Source organism: Ambystoma mexicanum, chromosome 1p (genome assembly GCF_040938575.1).
Source record: "Ambystoma mexicanum isolate Mex_15411 chromosome 1p, UKY_AmexF1_1, whole genome shotgun sequence".
Classification (NCBI taxonomy): Eukaryota; Metazoa; Chordata; class Amphibia; order Caudata; family Ambystomatidae; genus Ambystoma; species Ambystoma mexicanum.
The window spans coordinates 1059448573-1059461793 of NC_090921.1; the positions used below are offsets into that span (position 1 = coordinate 1059448573).

The window sequence follows — 13221 nt, forward strand, 5'->3', positions numbered from 1 at the left end:
ATTAATTCTTAGACTCATGCTTGGGCTCTTATAATTGGCCAGCACCATTGTCTGAAAAGTTGGCCCGAAGCCGAAGGCCTCTAGGGTAAGTTTAATAAAGGGCCAATCTACTCGATCAAATGCCTTGGCTGCGTCCAGAGCCACTAAGACCAGTTTTTGGGAGTTCCGGGAGGCGAGGTCCACCAGGTTCAGGGTTCTCCGTATGTTGTCTCCCACTGATCGATGGGATGAAGCCTGCTTGGTCGGGATGAATGATCTTCGGGAGAACACGATTCAGACGGTTTGCCAGGATTTTTGAATATATATTTGCATCAATGTTTAAGAGTGCTATCGGTCTGTAGGAGGCTAGACTCCTTGGGTCCTTTCCTGGTTTGGGCAGGAGGATGGTGGTTGATTCCTGCATCGATGGGGTGACCGCGCCTGTGTCTCTGAAGGGGTTAAAGAGGGTCACCAGATGGGGGGTCAGTTGTGGCCTGAATAGCTTATAGAATCTGGTCGAAAAGCCGTCCGGGCCTGGGGCTCGTGTTTTAAGCGACTTGATGGCCTCCTCGACCTCCTCCCCCGTGATGAGATCCTCCAGTTCGTCTCTCGTTGTGTTGGCGAGACGGGGAACCGCTGCCCTCTGTAGATATTCCACCTGTTGCGGTCGGTTCCGAGGGGTTGCCTTCATGATTTGGGTCAGGTAGTCTGTCGCGAGCTGTTATTTTTCGGGCTCCGAGTATCGGGTGGCCCCCTCAGGATCACGCAGGCCTGCAATCGTGTTGACGCGTCTCCGTTTGGCTAGTTTGGCCACCAGGAACCTGTTCGCCTTGTTGCCCTTCGCGTAATATGATTGTTTGGCTTTTGCCATCATCAGGGCGGTTTGTTCCGCGTAGTGGGCTTCAAGCTTTTTCCTCACTGTTCGCATGATCCGTTGCGTCTTAGGGGACCAGCCTTTTTCTTTGTGGATTGCCTCAGCCTCTCTTAGCTCGTCCTCTAAAGCTATTCGGGTCTGGCGTCTGTTCCGGTGGTAGGCCGCTCCCTGAGCGATGAGGGAGCCCCTGATTACTGCCTTCATGGCGTCCCAGTTATTTGCCAGTGAGGTGTCCGAGGCTGGGTTTTCGTCAAAGAAGTTTTTAATTCCTGTTGCGATCTTGTCTCTCGTAGCCATGTCATTGAGGATCGGGTCATATAGGGACCATTTGCGTGGGTTGTTGAGATTGGAGTCTTGAACCCGGAGTTCCAGGAACACTGGAGCATGGTCAGACATGGTTCTTGTGCCGATGGAGACCTCTTTGACTGAGGGGAAGGTGTGCGGGGAGATCAGGAATAAGTCGATCCTTGAGAAAGTGCGGTGTACGAACGAGTAGGAGTAGTCTCTTTCGTCGGTAGTCTCTTTCGCCACGAGTCTATTATCTCCAGAGACCTGAACAGCCGGAGGAGGCTGAGTGCTTGGGCGAAATCGCTTGGAGTCGGGGGGGGGGGGGGGTGTGACCGGTCCTTAGTGGGGTCGGGAACCCCATTGAAGTCCCCTCCGACAATTGTTTGGCCGTCCACAAAGCTAGCGAGAGTCGTGCCCAAGGAGTCGTAGAAGTGTGATTGTCCCGTGTTAGGGGCATATACCGAAATGGGGGTGTATAGGTCTCCCAGCAGGAGGCATTTGACTGCTGTGTAACGGCCTTCCGGGCATGTTTTTGTTTCCAGGATTTGTGGGTTCAAGTCTTTTCTAAAGAGAATCGCCATGCCCCCCTTTTTGCTTGGGCCGGAGGCAAAAAATTGAAGCGGGAATGATGGAGAACGGAGCTGGGTCACATCCGCCGGCAGCAAGTGGGTCTCTTGGAGCATAGCTATCGCAGCGTTTTCGTCCTGGAGCTTTAATAAAATTGCCTTTCGTTTGTTAGGGGAGTTCAGTCCGTTAACATTTAGGGAGAGGATTCGCAGAACTTGGTGGTCCAGGGGCGTCCCAATCTCTATCTCTTGAGTTGGGGGGGGGGGGAGTTTGGGTCGATGGTTCAGCTGCCATGTTTGTCATGAGATCTTGTAGTACCATCCTGCACTTGAGGATTTAATGCGGGACCCCAACGGGGGGCCGCAACTTTAACTAGTGGGTAGAGACTGCCCCACGACGCGGGCGAAGTCTGTGGGTGCGATCTAGCAAGAGCTGAGATTTATCCAGGTCTGGGAGGAGGGCCTCAAAGAAGCGTCCCACGTAGTCCGCTAGCTTGTTGTCGGGGACGGAGGTTGGGACCCCCCCCGAATGCGGAGATTATTGCGGCGCGCCCTATTTTCAAGGTCCTCATGTTTAAACACCAGGATCTCGCATTTCTGATGCAGGGAGTCAATGGCTCTTCGCATTTCCCCTAGAGTGGTAGCGTGGTCCCGTGAGTGGTCTTCGATTTCTCCGAGCCTCTGTTCGGCCTCCGTAACCCTTTGGTCTGTCTGTTCGATTTTGGTGGTGAGCTCAGATAGGCATGAGCGGAACTCCGACTTGATGTCCGCCATGAAGGCTATCAGGTCCCCTTTGGTAGCGAGAGCTCCCCCGTCCTCTTGTTGTTTCTGTGGAGTGAGTTTAGGAGGCTCTTGCTTCTTGCTTTTATCTAGCGCAGTGAACATGGTGGAGATATCTGCGCCCTTGCCAACCTTTGTTTGCCTAGACATGATGATCGTGTTTGGCGGTCTTGGCTGGGAGAGTTGCAGCGGGGCCAAAGCTGTGCGCCAGCCGCCCAGGAGAGTTCAAGCATGGGAGTGCGAGTGAGACATCGGGGTAGCTATGATTCCGCAGTAGACTGGGTCGCTAGCTGGATGGGTGGGCCGGGGCGTCCCAGGAAGCACTGAGTGGTGCGTGAAGGGAGGGCCCGCGAGGTCGAGCTTCTCTGGGTGGCTCTCGGGGCTTATCTCGTGGCCTTCGTGTTTCCCCTGTCGACCCGGCCGAGTGCAGCCCCCTATGAAGTTCTCACATGTTCTCCAGGCAACCCCGGCACGATCTGGCTGGATCCGTGTTGGCGGGTCCGTCTGCTACTCCTCTTCGGTCCCCCTGAAGCCCGTCACCATCAGATTCGCAGTATGTTGTTGAGTTCCGGCACGGCCGCCATCTTGGTTTCTTCAAAAGGCGACGGGGGAGCGGTTCGGTCGCTAAGTTCTAGGAGAACGCTCCAGCGTTCGGAGGTCATTGTAAGCCAGGTTGTGCCTCATCGGTTCCGATCGCCGTGGATGGCATTGGCGACTTGGATACTCGGTCAGAACCGCTTGAATTTGACGGCGGCGGCGGACATCCCACGGCGGCCTCAAGGGAGCGACCACATCGATGGCGCTCCAAGCCCCCTGAAGTGCTATTTGTTATTCATTCCTGGATCGTCGCAAGGAGCAGGTTCTTTCTCGCTGCTTCCCTTTGTTACGAGGCGCGCCGTCCGCACTCTGCTACAATGTATCCAGTGTTCGATATATATTCCATTGCGCCCTCAGTGCCACTTATTATTCTGAAACGGTGTTGTGGAAAGCCTTTGTCTTGCAGCTCTGGTGCAATTATTCATGCTGCTGCCACTGCAGGGGCACCCAGACTTCCCCCTTCTGTGCGAGTTGCAGCTCTTCTTGCCGCGGGCGCTTGCTCACGTCTTCTGTGCCTTTCGCAGTTTTTCCCAGCCTTTGTGCACATCTGTTCTGCCTACCATCTCTACTGGATCCTACCAGGGCTGTTCTTTGTTCTTCCTGGATGCCATCTTGCTCATTCCTTCATCTGGTGCTGCTCGCTTCTCTGGCTCATATCTACCAGAGCGTCGCACGATTCCAGGTTACAATTTTTCATGTTCTGTCCTCCACACCTTTATATACTTGCATGAGCATTTTTCCGCAGCGCTACTTCCTACGGCCATGGCCGTTTTCCAGGATCTGCAGGAGCCCTCTGAATCGTGTCCTTTCACATGGCTCTGTAGCCATGCCCCCCCACCGACCCCCCGACCCCAGTGCTGTGCAATATAATTTGACAGGGTCAGTGGTCTGACCCTTCCAGAAGGGGATGGTGATCCTTCTCAGCTTGGGCTGGGAGGCCAGGCCAGTCTGACCCCAGGAGTAGGGGCACTTGCGAGGGCCCCATCCCTGCCCCTTCCTTTTGTGCTTGAATGCAGGTAGAGTGCTACATTACTAATCACAAATCAAAGCACTTTAACTGTGTTTGGAAATTGGTGTGTTCTTAAGGCCATCTGTGACATTTAGTAGAAAGGGCTGCAGTTGGTCCCCCCATATGTAGATAAGCTACATAGAATTATTTTTCATTAGCGGCGCTGTGGGAGATTAGCTAGCCTATAAAACTGTGGAGAGTAAAAACAACAAAAAATAAAGACATCATTTACCCTGCATCTTGCATTACAAATTGGCCCCCCAGAAGCACAAGAACGCTATACCATTAGTTGCAGACCAAGTGGCCAAGTATTACAACCTAGGAGCAGTGAACAGAAATCAGGACACAGAGGTGGCTGTGTAGTACAAAAAACGGTAGGACAGCAATCACATTGTGGGAAGGATGATCAAACACAATGTTGCAGGCAGGGCGATTTAAGGCTTTACATTTTTTTTAAATGCTTTTCTTTAGTACAATAATGTGGCCCATACAGAAGTGACTCATAAGAGTAAAATGTGGCACAAATACTGTTCAAAGTAGGCCGGTTTACTTAGAAGTGGTGGCATTCTCACTATTTTCCGCTGTAAGGCACCCTGATGTGTGTTAAAAAGGCACGTGCAGACCCAACATTAAATGACAAAAATTGAAGCTCTCGAGAGCATCCTCATCATACTGCCGGGTTTATTAAGAAGCAATGTTGGGTTCATAGAGAAGCCATCTAATTAAACACCTTTTCATCAAGTCATTGATATTAACTTAATTCAGATGCAGAGACTATTGAAAAAAAGATGCATGTTTAGACCCTCCAGCAAACCCATCTTGATTAACAGTACATAAAACTGAAAAAGTAAAATCCATATGGCATTTCAGTAGATTTGCTTTAAAAAAAAAAAAATTAACTTTCAACAATGCCCCTTCAATGTGTCATGGTAATGCCACAATGATATTAAAGAATTCACAAGAAACATAATGTTACATCTCAAACATGTTCTTAAAGTTTCTGAAGCATCGTGATTTGAGGAAAAAACATTTTAATTCTCTGTTTTTCTCCAACTTACAAAGTCAATCCTGGAGCAAGCTTGGCAAGTGGTTCATACTTCAGCCCGCTTTCTCAATATTGAAATCCATCCAGGGTGTTTAAATTAGCCGCAAAATAAAGACTACACAAGTGTCTGGATCAGCTGAAATAATGTATCCATGGCTCCAGTCTCCTCCTTAGACACAGCATGCCAATGCCACTAGGATATTAACGCAAACAGTAGTACCAAATTGTCGCAGATCACCATGGGGTTTGTGTACAGTATAGAAGCATCATTCAGCGATAGTGAGGTTTGAATATTTTCTTCAATGTCACAGTTTGTGGAAGAGGAGTTAAGAGTGCATGTAAAGGACATACTTGACTTGTGTTAATTACAAATTACATATACTACATGGTTAAATTAATGTTTACTGATAAGCTGGCCGCATTCTTTACATTCCAGTGCTACGCTTCTATATTTATTATAAAGAAACATAGCCAGAAACATATTTCAGGTACAAAACTATTTATACAATATGTAGAGACATTATTACTATAAAAAGCTAAACAATATGTTCATGTTGTGCAACATTTTTTCTTTCCATACCATTTGCAGTTTTAGGTGCTTTTAGGGATGAATTTAAAGGTAATTTGTTGATTTACTTATACTATGATGGTAGTTCATTTATCACACTGAAACCAACACATTTCCTAATCACTGTATGTCAACTGAAAGTTTAAACAAAGCAACCTTAAACTATCATTATTACCACAAATTTCATATAAAAATGGCGATTTCAGAGCAAATATTTCTTTTGTTTTAAAAGAGGATGAATCGGGTACAACCAATTCATAAAACATGGTACGCATAAATTGACAAAAATGGTTCTCTGAATTGGCAATGGACTTTTTAAATAGTCATTCCATGTTGAAAACACACCAAGAACGTAGACATGCTATGAACTTGTGGAACAATTCTGCCAATGTTTGCCAGGTACGTGCATGACAAACTGCACCAGATACATTTCCATTACTATCCTTTATACATTTCTAATTTATTTATGCAAAGTTATGGTACAGTATTTTTTTTAAGAAGATGTACTGCAACATTAGTAGCACTTGAGACTGCTTGCAAAGGATTAGACTGCTGTCCTTTGAATGAAACTTATGTAACTTTACCAGCTACCACCCTTTTCCTACGTAACAGTAAATTCACTATTGCATGATTCTTATTAAGCTTTGACCATAAGTAAGAATTTTGCATTGCAATGCGCTTGTCCTTCATCCATTTTGCCCAAGTTCTTCATAATTTGCTGTGCCATCTTCATGTTTTATGCAATGTTTGAACTCCTTTTACTTTCTCCTTCATTTGGGCACAGACTTGGGTTTTTTCACTGATGGGATGGCCTCCATTTGCTTTTTATGAATTTTGTGGTGAGCATGGAGAGAATCTTTTGTATCGAAACATTGCAAACAAAGAGTGCACATAAACCATTTATTTATGTCAATCTTGTTTCCAGAGTTTGTGGTGTGACTTTTCTGATGTTTTTGCAGATGTTGCTTCTGATTGAAGCATTTGTCACAGATGTTGCATTTGTACGGTTTAACTCCTGTATGCGTCCTCTGATGTTTAATGAGACTGTAGCTCTGAGTGAAGCTTTTCTCACAGTCAGCACATTTGTATGGTTTCTCTCCGGTGTGTATTCTACGGTGTATTCCCAGACAGGAGCTTCTGCTGAAGCATTTGCCACATTCAGTACATTTATATGGTTTCTCCCCTGTGTGTTTCCGGATATGTTTCACAAGCCCAGAGCTTTGTTTGAAGCATTTTTCACAATAAGTACATTTAAAAGGTCTCTCGACTGTGTGGAGTCTCATATGTACAATAAGAGTTGATTCTCGACTAAAGCGTTGATCACATCGACTACATTTGTATGGCCTCTTTCCTTTCTCAGCACCACGACATGCAAACGACTGTTCAAGTCTGTGTAACTTCTGATGGAGAAGGAGAGAAGAGTGGTCACTATAACTTCTGCTGCACTCAGTACACTGAAATTCCCTCTTCAATTGAGTGCTGTACTGAATAACGGAGACAGTTCGATCACCATGTGCATTAGCCCCTTCTACGGGTCTTTCTCCTTTGCGCCTTGTGGACCTTCCTGGACCTTTTTTAGGAATCCTTCCTGGTTTTCGTCCCCTTTTCTTGTTAGCATTCTTTAGAGTATTCTCTTTGTCATTCTGTGTTTTGGGTTCTTCCGGAGCAATCACTGTGTATGAATTATTCTGTGTATGAACTTCATGGACCTCATATAAACTTAGGAGAATACTCTCTGCATTTTCCAATAGGGATTCATGTATAGTATGGAGGCCATCCTCACTATGCTGCAATTCTGACTCGCAGGGAACATCGCCAGCATCCTCCTCCTCCTCCTCCTCCTCATCATCATCATTGTTCTTATTTGGCTGGGTTTCATATGGATCATGGAGCTCTTCTCCTTCTTGATTCTGTAATTGGGGTTCAGCAGTCTCATACAGACTATGCAGGATAGTCTCAGTATTCTGTGAATGGGAGTCATGCTGATTCTTCTCATCTTGGGATTGCGTTTCATCTGGACAATGTTCTGTACTGTCATCATAATTCTGCAAATGGGTCTCACAGTGACTCGAATTGAGAGTATCGTCATTACATATCTGTGATATATTGCATGGACTCTGAAGATCACCCTCTTTGTACATCTGCAAATGTGTATTGCATGCAATAGGTAAAGTATCAGATTTGTAAAACTCGGATTGAGGATTACATTGAATCTGACAAGTAGACTCTTCGTCAATCTCCGACTGAGTATTGCATAAACTTTGGAAAGCATTCTCTTTGCAAATCTGTGATTGTGTATTGCATTGAATCTGGCAAGGACTCCCTTTGTAAATCTCTGATTGCATATTACAAGGACTTTGCAAAGTAGCCTCTTTGTACATCTGTGGCTGTGTCTCGTACTCTTTCAGTGGTGGTGTAGCAATACGTTCAGAGAAAGTCTCAATCTTACAAGAAGTATTTAGAAGAGAAGAATTCTCTTTGTCACAATCAGAAAGCGACCGACAAGGCCTGTGTGTTTGAGGAACATCATCTAGGTTCATCTCGGATCGTATTGTTTCTGGAATAGAAGAGAAAACAGTGATGTATTTAAAATAAAAACAGCACAGTAACATAATTTAAATCGCTTAGTATAGGTTTTAGTGGCAAGAATTGGTAACTTGGCAAGTGGCCAATTAGCTTTGCCACCAGTTGAGATTAGGCAGCAGATAGCGCCACAGCAGTGAATGGAAAAAGCAAAAACCCATCACTCCTCCCATATGTCTTTGCATGACCGATGAATGTGCACACTGCCGTTAAAGGACATATACGAGGAATGTTAATGCTGTGCAACAATCATATGATAAGTGAGTTGTGTGTGCTGCTCTAATCAAACATTTACAACACCATATGGGGGTCACTGGATCACTGCCTGGCAGTGTTTACAAACCCTGCACCTAAGGTACACATTCTTTGGTGGGAACAGCAAACATTGGACTGCAACCCAGCATGTGAGAAGCAGTTCATGGAGATGGGTCAAGACCAAATTGAAACAAGGAAAACGTCTGTTTCTCGTACTTTGGCAAGGTGTTCCTTCAAGGCGTGGCTCAGGGCTGTGAATCTGTATTGCTGATTAGCAACAGCAGTAGCTCCTTCTCCCCATCACCATTTTCCACACGAGTGAACTGATTGGCACAGCTACAAATGCAATGTAAGATTCATGTGCACAATGGGGTAGAAAAAGCATGCCTTTTAACACAAGATATTTACCACATTATTCACGTGATGCCGGTGTTCAATCAGGTATTTTGAGAAGCCGCGTTACTGTGCACAAAACCATTGTACAGCGTGCATGCAACTACCCATCTCAAATCTTTTCCATGGCTTCCCGTCTGTTTCTTGATGTCGAAGCAGATAGCATTTTATTTCTGCATGAGCTGTGGACGTATACGAGACAGACAGAGAAAAGCTGCAAGCATGATAGGAGATGGTGTAGCAACCACAGCCATGTGATAGGGGATGTGGTGCAGAGAGAAAGCAGATTAGTTGCCATGCACAGAGAAGCCCATAAGGCTGTGCGCGAGTTACATCAGGTGGCGTCTAGGATTCAGTATCCTAGCCCAGGCTGTATTACACAGGCTGGAAAGAGTCAGTAAAAGTGGTGGTCTGTATCATGTGGGTAGGCCAAGCAGAATTGTACAGGGCTTGAATTGTGTCAAAGCCATTCCCTCCAAGGTCAAAGTAGCTGTTAACAAGTTCATTGTTAATGTAACTGACCAAATGTATCATACACTTACATGGCTCATTGTGTAAAAACCTATAAAATCCCTGAGGTGTCTATGTTCAAGGCTGCATTTTTGGGACGGGGATACTATGCACATCTGTATGGAAATAAGACGATAAAGGTAAAGACCAGGCCTGTTTCCTTATTGATCATTTGGTGATGGACTGCGGGTCCATTGGTGCCAGTGATTTGCCATGCCCATTTGAGATGGCAACAAAGTAGCAGACTGCTTCCCTTCAAACACATGTGCACACACCAAGGACAAGTAAGAGGCCTAATTGAAATCTCTAAAAGAGTTTTGAAGGAGAGCTGCCTGTGAAGGTTGGCGTTTCTCCTTGGGCTGTGCGAAAGCCTGCATAATTTAGGTTAGGGCAGCACTGCTGGATGCAGGGAAGTTGAAAGAATTTAAAGGGGAAGGCTAATTGGGGATTGGAGTTACAAATAAAAACTGTCTACTAACAAGGCAGGTCTAAATTTCAAACTAGTAGGACAAATTCTAAAAGGGATGCCAAGGTCGGTTCCTTGCAGAAAAGTAGCAGAAGGCCAGAGCCAGCAGTACTAGGAGTGAAATTAAGTATGGTCCTGTCTTGCGATTGCAGATCAAATGAATCTGGGGAAGAAATTGCTAGCTAATTGATAACATTGGGACTATAACCAGGGAATAAAATACCTCAGTTTAAAAAGGTCATACTCCAATATAAAACGCAGATTGACCCAGAATTGGGGGCACAGGAGTGTATTAGGATTATCCACCAGATACTTGTAGATATTTGGAAAAATGTAGTTTGATAACCAAAAGGGATAGATGACAACAATCTGTGATAGAATGATATAGCAACAGGATTGGGAAGTGGTTTGCAAATGGGTCAAACAGAGTTGGTTAAGCCCACATCAGGTGCTCAGGCAATACGAAATCAAGACTGAGAAGCAGAAACCAAGATACAGGACAAAAGGTGCAAGGTCTAGTTCACAGAATCCAATAACAAAGTTAAAACACACAATGGGAAGGGCCAGAGAAGAGTGGGAAAGGCAAAGATAAGGATGAAGAAGATATTATTGAAACATTAGAAAGTGCAAGGTTAGGCCCTGCTAGCGCAAGTGCAGGTGATGCCAAAAAGGCCAGAAGAGCAATCCCAAAGCACCCAGCAAAGGCAACTTCCGAACGCATTGCCAGGCTCAAGTCCTGGCTGGGCAACCAGCAAGTGTCTCTAACCCAAGTCCATTCAATACCCAGACAAGTGTGATTCACAGTGCAGGAACTGCGCAGTTACAAACCCCACTGAGACAGTTACCAGTAGTGGCTGCCGACAGTGCTGATAGCCTGGTAACGATGATTCATGCCCCTTGACACCTGCAGACTTTTAAAGAATGTTCCGCTTGCCTTCCAGTAACCCAACCCAGGACAGTGTCAATCAGACCCATTTCAGATAGATATGCATTTTTATCACTTTCATTGTCACCGGTAAATCTGTTAGAATGGGACCTATTGTTTAAGTTACAATGTACAATATAATGTAATGTAATCGGGATAGTATTCTCAGACCTCCCAAATGAGCATGTGAATGAAGTGATAGGCATGTTGCAAATAAAGCAGGAACAAGGGAATGAGAAGTGTTGAGCATGGGGATTTAGAACAGATGCTGATGAAGGTGCACCAAGAGTTGCAGTCACAGCCTTTGAACAAAGTAGGTTTAATTTGTAACATAGAACCAGATTGAAGAGCAGTAAAGACCTTTTGTTTTGCATTCCTTCTCTGTGGTCTCTAATCTGGTGACTATGCTGATGTGCACATCGCCCATGGCTACTTATACTTATATCAAAGTTGCTGATTTGTATTCAGTGCTTAAAATTGGGTACTCCCTATTTTTTGATATTGAGGGGTCAACACTGTAAAATGGGAGAATTGTATATCGAAAAAGAAAAAAGAACAGGTCGACTACCCCTTCCTTTTTGTCCCCGAAGTGTCTACAAGTCAGAACAATGACAATCTAGTTTGCTATAAGATTGTTAAACACACCACTCTAATGTATACGTTTGGCATTTTCATTTATTTTAATACATTTCTTACAAAACTAAAAAAGACCTCCAATTTCGTCCTAAAACACCTTTTATATATTTTCTAAAAATGATCAAAACTGTACTAAACACTTACATTCTCATGTACAACAATACAACATACCATCAATCTGATTACAGAAAAGTACAGAAAAAAATCAAAAACTCAAAAAAAGGGGGGGGGGGACAGTTTAAACTACTGTTGGAGAATACTGCTAATTAGGAATTTCAAGGAATAAAGATCTAGCATCAGTGGCTATAATCATTCCTGCGTAGTTTAATGCAACCGTTGTCTAAAGAGTCAGCTGTTTCTTCTTTTAATCTCTTATATACAGCCTCTCTACATTACTGTACGACATTGCTTAAGGGTATGAATGATGCTACAACTTCTAACAAACACCCTTTGGTTCTTGGTGTGGATTGAGAAAAAGGAAAAAAAATTGGTAACAGTTTCCTTTAGTCTAGTCGACATATGTTTCGCTATATAAACTCACACAGTTCACTCTCACAATGCTGTTGGTTTTGTTAATAAAGGCCGTCTTCAGGACAATGGAACTGGTTTAAGCATGTAGTTTATACTTCCCGCTTACAATGTTTCTTATATTGCAATCTGTATATGTCTCTGATTGCTTCGAGACATTGAGAAATGTTCTTGGCACAATCTGGCTGCTTAATGGATGCTCAATTCGGAAGGTGTAGTCATTTACCATACCTTAGGCTTCTGCCCGGAGACAGCCTATTTCCTTTTTGCTGTCTTCGTGGTGCAACTTTGGTGAACAGTCCTTGTTGCTTTGGTGAACAGTCCTTGTTGCATATATATGGGATACATTACTCACCGTAATCGTATTTCTGATGCTTGTATCTGCTTAGATTCACATGCTGTGCATAGGCCGACATCTAGTGGAAGCTGCGGAGTATTACAGTTTGTTTTTCGAAACTCGAAAATGGGCGTCGACACAGGGCGTGCCAGTAATACTATCCCTAGTGTGACGTCCACTGTACCCAAGATCCCTCACGCGTCTAGGATCCTCAGATTGTATTTTTTCTGACATGAGGTAGCATGAGGAGTAGCGCGAGTACAGATAATCCAAGCAGATAGACAGAAAGGTAAGACTACAAGCAATCATGCGCCTTCTCTCAGAGGGGAGAAAGGGTGGGTCGCATGTGAATCTAAGCAGATACAAGCATCAGAAATACGATTACGGTGAGTAATGTATCCCTTCTGAGGCTTGTGGAATCTGCTTAGATCACATGCTGTGCATAGATTAGCGAGCAGTACCTGAAGAAGGAGATGGGATGTGAGAAGGGTCATGAGCAAATAAGTGTCTTAGAACCGCTTGTCCCACTTGTGTATCTGCCTTGGAATGGGTGTCAATGCAGTAATGCTGAGTAAAAGTGTGAATAGAGCTCCAAGTAGCTGCTTTGCAAATGGTGTCAAGGGGTACATTTGCAATGAAAGCCAGAGTGGCCCCAATGCCTCTAGTAGAGTGGGCTCTTGGCGTGAAAGGCAGAGTTCTTTCAGAGAGTGAGTAACACAGCTGGATACAGTTAATAATCCACTTTGAGATGGCACCTTTAGAGACGCGATCCCCCTCTCTGCCTGTAGCTACGGAGACAAACAGTTGATCTGTTTTTCTTAGCGGTCTGGTTTTATTTACATAGTAGAGGGCCGCCCTACGCACATCTGGGGTGTGTAGTTT

The 13221-nt window shown here is 44.8% G+C and overlaps 1 protein-coding gene across 2 annotated transcripts in view; it reads right to left on the minus strand.

The window, feature by feature from the left end:
* Positions 1-4754: 4754 nt before the first annotated feature.
* The window catches only part of LOC138447984 (zinc finger protein 879-like), a 228947-nt gene continuing 220480 nt past the window's right edge, over positions 4755-13221 (minus strand). For both annotated transcript variants that reach the window (XM_069604513.1, XM_069604512.1), the window contains one exon: positions 4755-8263. In XM_069604513.1, the coding sequence (XP_069460614.1) occupies positions 6477-8263 (1787 nt within the window). In that variant the 3' untranslated portion in view covers positions 4755-6476. The remainder of the gene's footprint in view (positions 8264-13221) is intronic.